General features: G+C 46.9%; 1 protein-coding gene across 4 annotated transcripts in view; it reads right to left on the reverse strand.

The window, feature by feature from the left end:
• The window catches only part of UNC13D (unc-13 homolog D), a 66,833-nt gene that overhangs the window by 23,186 nt on the left and 29,231 nt on the right, over positions 1 to 14,416 (reverse strand). For all 4 annotated transcript variants that reach the window (XM_084838108.1, XM_084838110.1, XM_084838107.1 and 1 more), the window contains exons 8-20: positions 13,116 to 13,184; positions 12,870 to 12,939; positions 12,616 to 12,720; positions 11,490 to 11,582; positions 10,202 to 10,305; positions 9,007 to 9,124; positions 8,188 to 8,312; positions 5,639 to 5,729; positions 5,106 to 5,162; positions 3,727 to 3,824; positions 2,522 to 2,573; positions 1,068 to 1,198; positions 632 to 752 (exon numbers count right to left, since the gene is read on the reverse strand). In XM_084838108.1, coding sequence (XP_084694234.1) covers positions 632 to 752; positions 1,068 to 1,198; positions 2,522 to 2,573; positions 3,727 to 3,824; positions 5,106 to 5,162; positions 5,639 to 5,729; positions 8,188 to 8,312; positions 9,007 to 9,124; positions 10,202 to 10,305; positions 11,490 to 11,582; positions 12,616 to 12,720; positions 12,870 to 12,939; positions 13,116 to 13,184 — 1,234 coding nt within the window. The remainder of the gene's footprint in view (positions 1 to 631; positions 753 to 1,067; positions 1,199 to 2,521; positions 2,574 to 3,726; positions 3,825 to 5,105; positions 5,163 to 5,638; positions 5,730 to 8,187; positions 8,313 to 9,006; positions 9,125 to 10,201; positions 10,306 to 11,489; positions 11,583 to 12,615; positions 12,721 to 12,869; positions 12,940 to 13,115; positions 13,185 to 14,416) is intronic.

Here is a 14,416-nt window from a genome sequence, read left to right on the forward strand (position 1 = left end):
ACATTTCGAGCTTCCTTAAATTGCAAGATCATTTAAAGCAGGGGTAGACAGAATGTAGATCTCCAGATGTTTTGGACCTCACCTCCCAGCATTCATGACCATTGGCCATGCTGGCAGGGGCTTCTGGGAGCTGAAGTCCAAAACATCTGGAGGACTACCTTCTGCCCACCCTTGGTTTAAAAAACACAGGAGATATTAACTCTTCATTGAGCAATTTTAAAAAATGTATACTTTATCAGATTGAGTGACATTTCTATTGCCAAAAGTAATACTTTCATCATGCAAGAATCACAGTCTGATATAAAGCTGAAAGGCATTTTGATAGCATTTTGGAATGAGGATCTCCTAGAACTATTTTATGAGATCTAAGCAATTAGTGCAATCAATTTGTTCGTGGACAGTGTTTTAGCTACCAATTCTTGCTCAGCATTCCTGCTCAACTGCAAAGACAATCCAGAGCTTCCTCTCTATGTAACATACAGATACAATAACAAGCAACTTGACATGATGGAGATGAAGGATATACATCAGTCATTAAGAGTGTGAAGAGATTTGGAAAAAGTCTCAGACGGGAAAAGGCGAGAGGCAAGAATTGTTAATGTTCTTTCTTTCCTTCCTGTGAATCCATTACCTGGTCTACTTGGATAGCTCTCTGGGTCCTTTCCAGGGCTATTGTGTACGTCTTTTGAAGCCACTTGGGGATGGCTTCCTTAAACCACTGGTGGAAGTTTGTAAGTGCAAGAGGACCTTCCCTGGAAATAAAAAAGACACAGAACTAGCTCCTGTTTCACATACAAGAATCGTGGGTCAACACTAATCCTGCTACCTGTGCCACCTCCATCATTCCTGCTTGGTTTTGCTCCAGGAATTGACTGATTATCCAGGTTAGGCATAACAACAGGAAGCCTGTCTCAACAATACACACACACTGCAGCAGACACACACTCCTCCCACAGCCCCCCGAAGTCCCTTATAACTGGTAGGGCCTGGCAGGCAGGCAATGGTGAGATGTAAAAGCGGGCCCCATGTGGTGGCCTTGAGACTGGAGGCTACGCAGAGGTCAGCACCTGTTGCACACAAAGTCCTTCATGCGATATAGTTCCTGCAGGCTGAGATAGAGCTGGAACAGGCTCTCTGCTGTGAGCTGGGACATGCCGCTGTCAATCTTGCTCAGCTGCTCCTTGACGTAACAGGAAACCTGCAAAAGGGCATCACAAACTACAATGGGCTTATGAGAACCAGAGGCCTGCGCTCCAGCGGGTAGACTGCCATCCCTAGTGACTCAGTGAACAAGCTCTTCTATTAAGCTGTGCTTTGGGTTGCCTTTGGAAATGGTTTGAAACCTTCAGCTGGTGCACAATAGAATTGCTGAAATGTCTAAAAATACTGGCCCTAAGTACAGTCAAGAGTGTCATAATTTGCATTAGCCTCAACTGTAAGCTCTGCATATAGGGAACGCTTCCCTCTCCAGTAGTCATCTGCCCAGGGATTAAGGTCAGTCACTGCAAGGGTAGGTGAGGGTGGCAAGGAAGGAGCCATAACTGGGGACGATGTTTCCCTTCCCTTTCTCCCACCTCTACCAAGCAGGAAACCAAGCCCATAATGGCGAGAGCAGCCTTCTCCAAGCTGGTGCCCTCCAGATGTTTTCAGTGACAACTCCCAGAATTCCTGCCCTCTGGTCGTGCTGGAAGGGGTGATGAGAGTTGCAGTCCAGCATATCTGGTGGACACCAGGATGGGAAAGACTGGGCTAAGGTTCTCAGCCTACCTAGGGGATATATTTTTATGGGGATCTGTCTGTCTATCATCTTCTACTTGTCTGGTGCCATTGCACCACCCATAGAAAAGGACCCTTTCACAGGCTAACCAGGATGCTCCATCTAAGGCCACAAACCCACAACAGGCCCATGAACAAAAGGGACCCTACACTGCATTTCCTCCTAGGGAAGAACTGTAAGGAGTGCACACATTTGTGGCACATTCCCCCTATGTGGATGGGCCACACAACCTGTTGCAAGGCTCATTTCAAAATGAGTTGGGGGGGTGTTCTCCCCCACCCCCCGCCCACAGCATCCCAGTTTGAATTGGTGCGTAATGGCCAGTTGTAGGAATTTGTTCCCTGAGCACCCTAAACAGCAGAACACTCAAGAGCAGCCACGTACAGAAACTGGCACAAGCCCGGTGCTCCAGCTAGCTCCTGGACTGTATTCACATGACTGGCTGGTGCATTTCAACCGGGCTGAAAACGTCCTGTGAACTGGTTCTGAGTTGAAACATGAACCTAACTGGCTCAGGGACATGTTCCATCATGAATGAGACTCAGGTCAACCCTCACCACCCACTGAGGTTGCTGGAGCTGACACAGAGTTCTTCCTTATACTTCTAGGAGCTCGGAGGCAGATGAAGAGGACGCAGTTGCTCCCACATTCCTCCACTGGGCCCTTCCCCCACCCTCTTCTGCCCTGCTGTGGGATATAAAAGTGGAGTCCTCCTTGCCACAGAGCAACAAAACAGCTACTCACCTGCTCCTGCATTTCAACGTATGCAGTTGAGAACAGATCCACTCTCATGGTGCTGCACAGGAAGGAGAGGAGGAAACAGGTGGTCAGTGATCATCAAAAGCTTGCTTTACCCACTTGGTTTATCACAGTTTATTCACCCTTTCCAGACCCATCACCAGGATGTGCATACAGTACAGATCTGCAACCAGAGCCCCAGCACCAAATCCAACACTCTCAGTACCATCAAGCTGGGCCCTCCAGAGCTGCCAACTGAAAGGCAAGAGGGCCGTGTAGAGGAATTGATGGCTGTGACACAGGGATTTGCCAACAGCCCACTTTAGGGAAGGATAGGGAGGGGCCTCAACCCTCCAGCTTACATCCCATCTTCAAAGTAGGCGTCTCATAAAAACCAACGACTGATAAGGGATGTTCAGTGTCAAAAAAAAAATCTGAGGACTTCCAGATATCAGAGATACAGGGCATCTCTACACCAGCCTAAAATGCTGCATTTAAAACAGGGCTTTCTGCTTCCATTTTAAATGCAGGATCACAACTGACTCCCTTTACATGTGCTTCCTTTTCCCCTTCCCCTTCCCCCCTCGCCCTCCCCCCTTATCTGATCTTCCATTATCTGCCATTGATCTCGCGCCTCTTCTTGCTGCTTTGACTCTTTTCACGGAGGAAACTGAAGCGGAACACAACGGGGTAATTTGATAGCTCATTATCTGAGATTTTTTTAAAAACGGAACAAAGGGCACTTAGTGCAGGAGGGTCATGGCAGGATGACGGCATCATGTAAAGAGCCTGCAAACTTCTGTGAAGGAGCAATCTCAATCGCAGGATAAAAGCTCCGTGTGAAGGAGCCCACAAACAAGAAGAAGAAATTTCTAGTGAGTTGAGTGGTACAAAAGAGCTGATTTTAATCTGGATTTCCCCCCCTTCTAACTTAATGATAGCTAACAGGTATATATATTAAAATGGACATTCATTTAAGTGGACTGATGTATAAAACAAACAGTGGCTTATTCTCCCGGGAAGAACTAGGAACCAGATCACTGGGGTGGGATTCTGCTGTTGCTCAGCTTGTTGGTCCAATCTCTGCTTTGTTTTCAACAACTTGCTTTGATAGCTGGGACCTTCTTTTGCTGCTGGAGGAAGGTTTGGGGGTGTAATTTATGAGCAGCCAACAGAAGTTGGGAAGAGAAAAACATCTGCCAGAGACTTACTTGATGAAACACTTGTTCCAGGTCTTGTGGCACTGCTGGAGATCTGCATTCACCTCCAGAAGAAGGCCAACCAGGGCCTTGCCACACTCCTCCATAGTCTGCAGAGGAGGGGAAAAGGAGGGTGGGGGAGTCCCGGCATGAGTTTTGCTGTTCCCAGTAACCAAGCCTTTTTCAAAAGGATGGTTTTCTCCCTCCACCGCCACAGAGTCATCTCTGTGGAACTCTCAGGACACTTGAAATGACACGATTCCCCTTCTTTAGTCCCCCACCTCACCCACTGATGTGGTTTTGTTGTTAATGTGTGGTTCTTAGTGCTGGAATATCACTAATAGCTTAAGCAACTTAGTGGTGTCTTGCACAATACATTTTTTGTCCAGCCAAACAGCCTTCCCCAGATACATGCTCACTTGAACGAACATAACGCATTATCTAGGGGCCAATCTACATGGCCAATTTAATGCACCAATCTGACACCATCCTGCAGTATTCGTCCCCAAAATGCACATTTTCAGAAAGTTCTTTTATTCCATTATTTTCCTTAAATAATGGAGCCATTCCATGGCCATGTGCTCCGTCCCCCACCTTAAATCCTGGGCATGCCTCTGTGACCTGGCTGTGATCCACAAGTGATGTGGTCAAGGGGTGGGGCCATCCCTTCCCCACCCCCCATTCCCTCTTTTCCCCAATTTGCAGTAGGGCTGCTTTCACAATAAGTAGCCTGCTTTTCCCATTCATAATAGCAGTAGTGCTGTTTCATTCACAGTAGTGGAGTAGCCTGTTTACACATAGTACACCATAAAGAATACACAGAGCTAAGGAGAAAGGGCAGCCAGTAGCAGGAGCCTGCTGCCATGGGATTTCGCAGTCGCGTTACTGCAATACACCTACAACTTCGCAGTGGTGCGATACACGTACAACTAAGGAATACCCAGAAGGGAAGGAGAGAGGGCAGCCAGCCTCGGTATTTTACAGTCACAGACCAAATGCAATTTCATGAAAATCCGGATAATAACGGAAGCGCTTCTCATTCTGTTTCCATGTAGACGCGTCCTAAGCCGTCACAGACATGGCTGGCAGCAATGTCTGTGATTTCTGTGGCACGGGGGAAAAGTGACCTAATGATCTATTTTCCCCGAATGAAGTTGCTGTTGGCCATATCTATGGTTGCCCAGACTATATATGAGTGCTCATTTTGGAAGGCTAGGTCTGCTCTCATGGACAATCCCTTACTTTCCCTCTGTCTTGGTGGGAGAGTAGTGGAAGTTTGGCAAAAGCCAATGAATCGGACCAGCCATCGAAAAATCTATGGGATGCATACAATTCAAGAACTGACCAGATTCCATTACCATAAACCCCATCAGTCTGGGAAAGACATTTACCTTTACCATTGGCTTCAGGTGTTGCTTCTTCATCTGAAACCACTCTGCTGTTCCGGTCTAAGAAAACAGGACACAGAATGAAGAGTACAACAGCAGCTCTCCACACGCTCCCAAACACACTTAAAAACCCATATGCAGGGGATGAAATCAGACACTGGTCATTACATCCAAACAATGTGTTATCTGAACCCAAGGTTGGAAGGGAAGGCACATCATGCCAGATGTCTAAGGATGACATGGGACAGGAGGAAAGGTCTAGAACCAAAACTAGACCTTTTGAGCCATCTGTGAAATGCTAGATGCTCAACAGTCTCTGAAGGTGAAGCTAGATCACACATTTCTCCATGGTGGCAGGAATGGGCAACCCAAGGTCCAGCACTAGTGGCCAGTTCAGGAAACAAATAGGATCGGAATTATCTCTTTCTAGCTCCACCTTTGCTCTGAAAGGGAACCCTCAAGGCCTCAAAAGTACTGAGAGCTACTTTTGTGGGCTTGTGAAAGGAAAGCATAAGGACATTGATGTGGCCCTGTACCTTGAGTGCCTCCATCACCATTTGTTGAAGGTCAGGGGTCAGAGTACAAAATTCTCTGAAGGCTTTCATTTTAAACATCTGGACCAAGACTCTGTGAGGGCAAAAAAAAAATGGCTGAAATCTAGTGAAATTTGTATAAAGCTTTGAGATTTCTTTTTTCACATCCCACATAGTAAGGTTACCACCTCTATTCTAGCAAGGCTCTCAGCAGCTTTCAATACCATCAGCCATGGTGCTCTTCTAGACCACCTCTCAGAGTGGGGCTTGGGAGCATGATGCTACCATGGCTCTGGTCCTTTCTGGTGGGGCGAGGGCATTTCCAGAAGGTAATGTTGGATAACTTCTGTTCCATCTCACAGTCATTGACCTTTGGGGTACATCAGGCTTCTATCTTGTCCCCCATATTTTTTACCACCTACATGAAGCCACTAGGAAAGGTCATTTGGAGGGGTGGGCTGAGGTGTCATCAGTATCCTGATGGCACACAGCTCTCTGTCTCTTTTCCATCTACTAATCTCAGCAAAGCGGTAAAAATTGCTGTTTGGAGGCGGTTCTTGGAGGGATGAGGGTGAACAAACTGACACTTAATCCAGACAAGACAGAGGTACTGGAGGTCAGGAAGGCTGCTGATCTGGATGGAGGTTTGCAACTGGTCCTGGATGGGGTTGCATTTCCCCTAAAGAGCCCGATATGCAATTGGTGGTTCTATTGGACCCAGAGCCATCTATGGAGCTGCAGGTGGCTTTGGTGCCTAGGAGTGCCTTTTACCAGTTCAGGCTGGTTTGCCAGCTACAACACTATCTGGAGAAAGCGGACTGGCTTCAGATACACATGGCCTGATTATATCCAGTCTAGATTACTCTAAGGCTCCCTACATGGGGCTGCCCATAAAGACAGTTCAGAATCTTCAGCTGGTACAGAATGCAGCTGCCAGGATGCTTGTGGAGGCCAGATGCTCAAATCACATCACACCAATTCTGCATCAGTTGCATTGCTTGCCAATTCATTTTCCAGGCTCAATTTAAAGTGCTGGTTTTGACCTTTAATGATTTGGGACCAGGTTACTTGAAGGACCATCAGCATCCAACCTCCCAAGGCCTTTAGACTGGCCCCAGAGGCCTTACTCTCTGGCCCACCATTAAGATCCATCACTTTGACATGTAACAGGGACAGAGCCTTTTTAGTGGTGACCCACATCTTTGGAACCCCCTCCCCTGTGGGTTGCTTATGGCCCCCTCACTGCTGGGTCTAAGCGGATTTTTTAAACGTTTTTATTCTGCTCAGCTTTTTATGGATGACTTTATTTGGCTTCATTTTTTAGTTGCTGCTGTTTAAATGGTTAATTTACTGGTTTTCCTTTTTAATATTTTATTGTTCAATATATTGCATGTATTAGTTGCAGTTAGCTGTTTTGTGAGGGTTTTATCCTAAAGGTCAGGATATAAATACATTATACAAATAAATAGCCCCGCCCTCCTCTGCTGTATTAGGTTTCTTTTTCAACATGGGTCGGGGGGACCATTCACAGATGGTATCCCCCACCTTCAGTCTGAGGCTACAGTTTGCTGTGTCACCTCATTGTGCTGCACATGTAAATTCATTCAGCATCTCAGATGTGGAGGTGGCTTAGGCTGCATTCCTACACATACCAGTTCATCTCAGTGGGACTTACTCTGAGTAGACATGCATAGCACTGCACTGTTAAATGAAAGACTTCCAGAGGTTTAGTCGTGTTAGTCTGTTGCAGCAAAACCAACAAACCATTTGGTGACACCATTTATTATGGCATAACCTATACACTCTAGTCCAGGGGTACTGGTCCGTGGCCTGTTAGGGACCGGGCCGCAGTAGGGGTGTGGGAACCCCCCCTTACCTTGGCTCCATGGGGGGGAGGCGATCCGTCCCTCCCCCCTGCCCTGGAATCCTTGCTGGCCCTGGCTGGCTCCGCTCCGCGGCAAGTCCACAGAGCTCCCGGCCAGCTCCGGCCCTGTTCTTTGCAGTAATAGCCTATTACGACAAAGAACTGGGACGTAAATGGCATCCGCTATGCTGACGCAATTTGCGTCCTGGCGGCCGGAAGTCCTCCCCCAGCCAGAGCCGGCCAGCAGCTCCACGGACTCGCCATGCAGCGGAGCCGGCCAGGGCCAGTGAGGATTCGGGGGGGACGGAACGGATTGCCCCCCCCCGAGGACCCAAGGTAAGGGGGGTTCCCACACCCCTACTACAGCCCGGTCCCATCCCTCCCCTGGTCCGTGGAAAAATTGTCTTCCACGGACCGGTCCCTGGTCCTAAAAAGGTTGGGGACCGCTGCTCTAGTCCATGAAAGCTGATGCCATAATACATTTGCTACCCTTTGAAGTGCCACTAAACACAGATACAAATAATATCAGAAAATAATGTTCACACAAGGTCATGTATTGCTGCTTAATCAGGCAGTAATGGGAGTGAGTGTTTCTACTTGATGGTTGTTGGAAGCCTTTCCTCCTGAGGCTTGGTATGTGAGGGCTGATTGTGGTCCCTCTTCATAGCGGACATTTCTGACAGCTAACCTGAGCAGCGAATGAAGCCTCTGTGTAGACTTGGGAGCAGAGAGCGGGAAGACAATCCGGAACCTCTGGATGAGAGAAATCCCATAGGACAGCAAGGACTGGAAAGAGTCAGCCAGTTCTGTTTTCTGAAGGAAGCAGTGAAGAATACATTAGAACTGATGAGACAGACATCACTGTGCTCAGTTCCACTTGAGAACAGCAGAGCAGCAACCCCACTCCCCACCCCTTCCCTAGGGCCTCTGTAAAAAGACCCCTCTGCTGCCCAGGCAGGAGCCAAAGCTACACTGAGGACAGAAGGCATCCAGAATATGGCTTCCCCACTGCTGGTAAGGACAGCTATAGAGATCTCCCACACTGGCAGAGGAGTAGAATGAAAGGAAATAAGGTTGCAGTAAAAAGAGGCAAAACCTGGTGGGTGCTGGGGCAAGAACAGCAACCGCTAGGAGCCACCAAAGGGCTAGATTTTTGTGCATGTGTAAGTAGTTTGGCGGATTGCTCAACATTGTTTTTAGATATACTGTGTGTCTCTGTGTATACTGTCTGTTTGTGTGTGTTTTATGTTTTTAAATTTTGCAGATTGTATTTTTAATGTTTTTAACCTTTGCAAACTGCCCAGAGAGCTTCAGGTATGGGGCAGTATAGAAATGATAATAACAGTAACAGTAACAATAATAGTGTATGTCGGTGTTGCTGCATAAATACACACTGAGGACTCAGTAGGAATCCCTTTTAGATCAAGCCTTATAGTTTCTAAAGCTCTCTCTAGCTGGACAGGAACATTCTACCAGGCCTATAATTCCAAGCCACTTTATTTCTTACCTGTTCAGATCTTAACCGTCCTTGCACCCACTGGTACTCTATGCTGGTGATCTGGTGGAGCAGGCAGTTACTGTCGAACTCCAAGATCTGGTATAGCTTGCTGTAAGCCAGCCAGTGCCTGTGTCAAGGAGGGAAGAAGAGGACTGAAATAGTGAAGATAAAACCTCCCACAAAACTAGTGGGGTTGTGGCAGTATTCACTCAAAGGGTGGAGATATCCAAATTAATCAAAGAAGTCCAAATTCTGCAATATTATAAAAACAAAACAAAAACAAACTCACATTAATTGACTGGAATAAATTGTGCAGATTAGGTATCTTTACAAAAATTAGCTTGATATTCCTTCTTTCTGTTGTAAAATCATTTTTTGTTTTGTTTGTTTGTTTGTTTGTTTGTTTTGCAGAAGTTGAAAGTGGTTGTTATAGAAGGGACTGAAGAGTGATGGTGGAAGAAAAAAGGATTATACGTATCCTTCTGGAACACTAAATAGCCTTGGGAAGGCCCATTGACGGGATCACATTCAGTGTGCAGCATGCAGAAATCAGTCAAGAAGAAGGGATCCCACTTAAAAAAGAAAAGCCAAAATAATCAAATCCGTGTATGGGATTCTAGGTCTAGTGGAAGAATCAGATGAGTACATCTGTGGCTAACTCCTAAGTTTTGCAGTAACTTCCATTGATCACATGGCATACCTGAAGGCTTTAATTAAACTTTGCAGCTTCCTTATATAATAGGAAATAACCATTATAGGCATTTTAAACATTTAAAGAACGTAGAGTAGCAGAACTGGGAACAGAAACCCAGTCCCTTCCCAGCACCAAGCTTTTAAGTCAGTCTTTGGCCTGGTTCACACGTGATGACAACCGTGAATATGGATTGTCATTGAATCATGGGTGGTCGTGGAATCATGGGTTGTTGTTACATGCAAACCCTGCACTATGGTTTAACTATGGATTAGTAACCACAAACAACCTGGGAAGAGAACCCATGGTTTGTTATTGAGTTGTGAAATCTGGGTTGTTCGTAGTTAACATAGGGCAGGATTCGCAGATAACAACAACCCACAATTCAACAACAGCCCATGATTCTATGACAACTCATACTCAACCCATATCCTGGGTTATTGTTACATGAGAACCAGGTCTTTGTTTCCCAGATGCTGCCACCTCAGGTGGGAGGGTGCAGGAGATACTTACGCCATAACCTGGTGGAAATCTGAAAGGTCTTTCTCAGTAGCATGTAGATACAGGATTGTACTGGCATGTTTGCTCAACTCCCCATCCCAGGATGTGCTGCCAGCCTGCAGGGAAGAGGAACAGCAAAATGGTTCCTCCTGATCAGGTAGAAGAAAGAGACTGCAGCAGTCCTGTTACATGGCTGCTCTGAGACGCTCTAAAGACCAGCTACCTTATGCCTAGTGAGATACTTGCTTGGTGCTTGTTTCCACTGACATTCAGTTTCCCTTTGCCTCATTTATCTAGGACAGATTATTGAATTGTATGGAGGGAATTGGAGAGTAACCAAACTGAGCCTTCTGCGTGGAGACAAGCTACTGAAGCACTCCCAAGGATGTAGCCTGTATTGATCAGTGTGCCACAAGGAGTGATCATGGTGCATCATGTCACTCCATGCCATAGGATGTTCTTTTGCACTAAGTGACCGTTGGGCCACATCCAGCCTGCCCACCACTGAAAATGTCCTATCCAGTTTCTGACTCTTCCCATCTGCTCAGCATTGCCCTTGCTTTTCTCTGTGATTTGCCATGACTACTATGTTCCCTTATGACACGGCGCATGTGTGCACATATGCTGTCTTATAAGAAAACGGAAGCCTGGCATGAGAACGCTAGCAGTCACCATGGGCAGCGGGTACATGGGAGAGATGATATCCCCATGGGCAGCAGAGGAGCTAGCCTTCCCTGCAATGCAACTGAGCAATTCTGCTGTAGAGCAAGGAAGTGGAGTTCAATAGTTCAATAAAGTGAACTTCATAGCATCCAAAGCAGTAGTGAGTAGACACTGCACAAGACAGCACCTTGCCTACTTTTGTTTGTCACTAATATGTCATTGTTTCGAAGCACATGTAACGTTGTACATCTGGACGACATCGTTGGCATGGAAAGTATCCTATTAAACTGAAAATGGCACCAGTTTGAAGAGGAGGGGAACTCTCTCTCCATTATATTTTACTGTAGAACAAAAACGGGGGGAGACAAAAACGGGAATCCATCACATGACTGCTCCTCCTGGTTTTTAAAGGAGAGGCAAAGGTCATTCCCGCCTCCTGCATAATTAGTTTTTGACTTCTTGCTTACATGCTGCCTGAATCTACCTGTGGATTCAGGTAGCCTACTTTTCACCTACTTTTGTAGGTGGAGCTGCCAACCAGCCAGACTGCTTAATCAGCCTACAGCTCAAACCCTTCCCCCTGCTACGTTCCACGCCGCAGCAGTTTCCTGAACTGGTTCTGTTCTTTCTCATTTACCTGATGCTGAAGAATCTCATAGGAAACCATCTGCTGAAGAAGGTGCCGATGGACCGTGTAGCTTGGTTGCATCTTGCTGGCTGCGGTGGCCCTCTGAAAAGGAAACAAGACCAAGGATCCAGCTTTTAGATACGATGGAGGCCTCTGGATGACCAGCAAGCCTCCTCTCTACAGAGACACCCTCTTTCATGATATCAGAGAAGCTTGGGTCTGTCTCTAAATATTCAAGTGTAGTAAGAGGTCTGAGCCTTTGATGTATTAGCACACTGGCAAGCAAAATGGTATTTTGTTATTTATTATGTTTATTATTTGCCTTTGTCCAAGACTTGGGGTATTTCCAGTTGGCAGGGTCCTAGCGCTAGCAATCAGAAAGCATTGTGCAGCTATTCCGCCTTTTCTTAATAGATTTTCCATGGTAAGAAAGGCGGTGGGAGACGTTGTGGGAAAAGCAGAGAGTCATGAGTGGAAGATGATGTTTTCTGGGCCCCTCCTAAAATAATGTGAATGAGGTGGGGTGATGGTGTGATAAAAGCCTCCTCTGGAAGCACCAGCAGGATGCTTCCAGAAGAGGCTTTGAAGTGTGCGGTCACTTGCTTCATTTGGATAATTTTATGGGGGGTCCAGACATCACCATTTTCAATTTTTTAACCCTCCTGTGCTTTCCCACCACTTCTTTTGCCTTTTTTCTTAACAGAAAAAAATGGTTAAGGAGAAAAAGATGGAATGGCTGCACAATGTCTTTTGACTGGTAGGTCTAGGAGCCCTCCGTCCGGAAGCACACAGAGATCCAAGGCAGGATACAAATCCATAAGACAAAGCCCATGCCAGTGAAGTGCTCATTCTCAATAGAACTGCCATAAAATATAGTAGCACATCACAGTTTCACAACTTCTGAATGCCTTCTTAAATAGGAAAGTCTTCACTATCTTTTGGAAGGCAACTAAAGGGGGGGCAAACAAACCTCCTGAGGGAGAGAGCGCCACAGGTGTGACACCAAAGCAGAAAAGGCCCCCACCCCTTGTAGCCATGCTAGTCAGAGACTGTAGCACATAGATCGGGGCCTCCCTTGGTTCCCTTGTGGATGGTCTCGCATCTCTATCAAAATGTGAATGGGCTCCTCCACTACCTTCTTGTGGACGAAAAGGAACTGCAGATGGCAGTGGCCTCTGTTGGGGTAGGTTTCTGTGCGAGGTTCCAGCTTGTACCAGCGGTCATCCCTGCAATGCAGGTCCTATGCAAACAAGGAGAGAAAACAACAGTTGCATGAGAAAGGGTGGAGGAGGTTAAGAGAGTTCCGGCAGGTGATAACTTGCGTCAGTATCTTCTGATTGCGGAATGTAAATGTTCAATAGGATTGCAACTCACTCTACCATTCCTCACCTGCAGGCGAAGTACCACATTTCCCAGAAAGTCATCCTGCCCTTTGTCCTTCCGAGCATCCTTAAAAATCCTGGGCAAGAAAAAGCAAGCCAGGGATGGTGAAATGACAGAAAGATTTCTCATGTACAGAGGAGCAAAGGATATATTGCATTTTATTCTTTAAACATTTATTTTGTGTAATACTCTCTCCTAAATTAAGGAGAACTAACTGTACAAAATGTGAAAAGGACCATTATTAGCACAAACCTCTTCAGCCCGTGGAGGTCTGTGAGTTCTCCCAGTTTGTGGCGTACCGTTTCAACATCGTCAGAATCCCTGCAAGAAAGGGATACTAAAATGTGCATTGATGTCCCTTTTCAAGAGCTCCAGTGAAACAGAGAGGAACAGAACCACAGCTAGAGGAGCAGTACCTTTGGCACCGAAATAGAATTTAGCATTTTAGCCAAGCGCTAGAGAGATAGTCCCAAACTGGCTTGGCTGTGTGAGGATACAAGTCAGCCCAAGCCCTCAGAGATCTTTGAAGGGATACAAAATGGAGACTCCCTTGCAAAAATATTTCTGGTGGTAGGCATGTGACTAGTGTGAGAGAGATTTCCATCCCATGCAACAAGATCTGTTCAAACACATTTATTGGGACAACCTAGGTTCAGTAAAAATGGGCCTGGCAGGATATATACCATTTTTAGTCCTTCGTTGCTGACCTTCCAGTGGCTGCATGGCAGCAGCAGGTAGAGCCAAAACAAGAAGTGGGCAAGGCCACCCCACACTCTCTCATACACATGCCCCATGCACACCCCACAGACCCCCACATACTCACCCCCACACACACACACCACTCACCCACTGCCCACATACTCACCTACCCACCCAGCTCACACACACCACTCTCTCTCATATATACACCCCACCTACACCCCACACACTCTCATACACACCCCACACTCACCCGAGACACCCACACACACACACTCCACACTCTCTCTTTTACACACACACACACACACACACACACACACACACAGAAATGTCCCCACCTCATGTAGCAATTAGGGCTGGCAAAGGTCTCTTGGAAACCATGAGAGCCTTTTCCCCAAGCATCACTGCTGTGGAGGAAGGGCTGCAGCACATGGAGAGGCCCAGCCTTCCCTCCCAAGTTGCAATGCCCCCCCAACACCCCCCCCTTTGCACTGCAATCAGGCTTTTAAAAAAAAATCTTACCTGCTGGGAGCGGGTGTGGGGGAGGTGCAAGAATGGGAGGCCACAGGTTGGTCATAGGAACACATGGCAGGCCGGTCACAGGAAGCTGCCTTATACGGGGTCAGACTGTTGGTCCATCAAGCCCAGTATTGTTGGCACTGACTGGCAGCAATGGCTCTCCAGGGTTTCAGGCAGGATTCTTTCCCAGCCCTACCTGGAGATACTGGGGGTTGAACCTGGGACCTTCCACAGGCTAGATGGACTGCATCCAACCTGTGGTGTGCTGGCTCCCCATCACTGATTTATACTATGCTTGCAATAGGAATCAGCCTCCGGTTTGACTTAATTCT

Source organism: Heloderma suspectum, chromosome 2 (assembly GCF_057233095.1).
Source record: "Heloderma suspectum isolate Gila_16-S chromosome 2, 16-S_ref, whole genome shotgun sequence".
In the NCBI taxonomy this organism is placed as follows: domain Eukaryota; kingdom Metazoa; phylum Chordata; class Lepidosauria; order Squamata; family Helodermatidae; genus Heloderma; species Heloderma suspectum.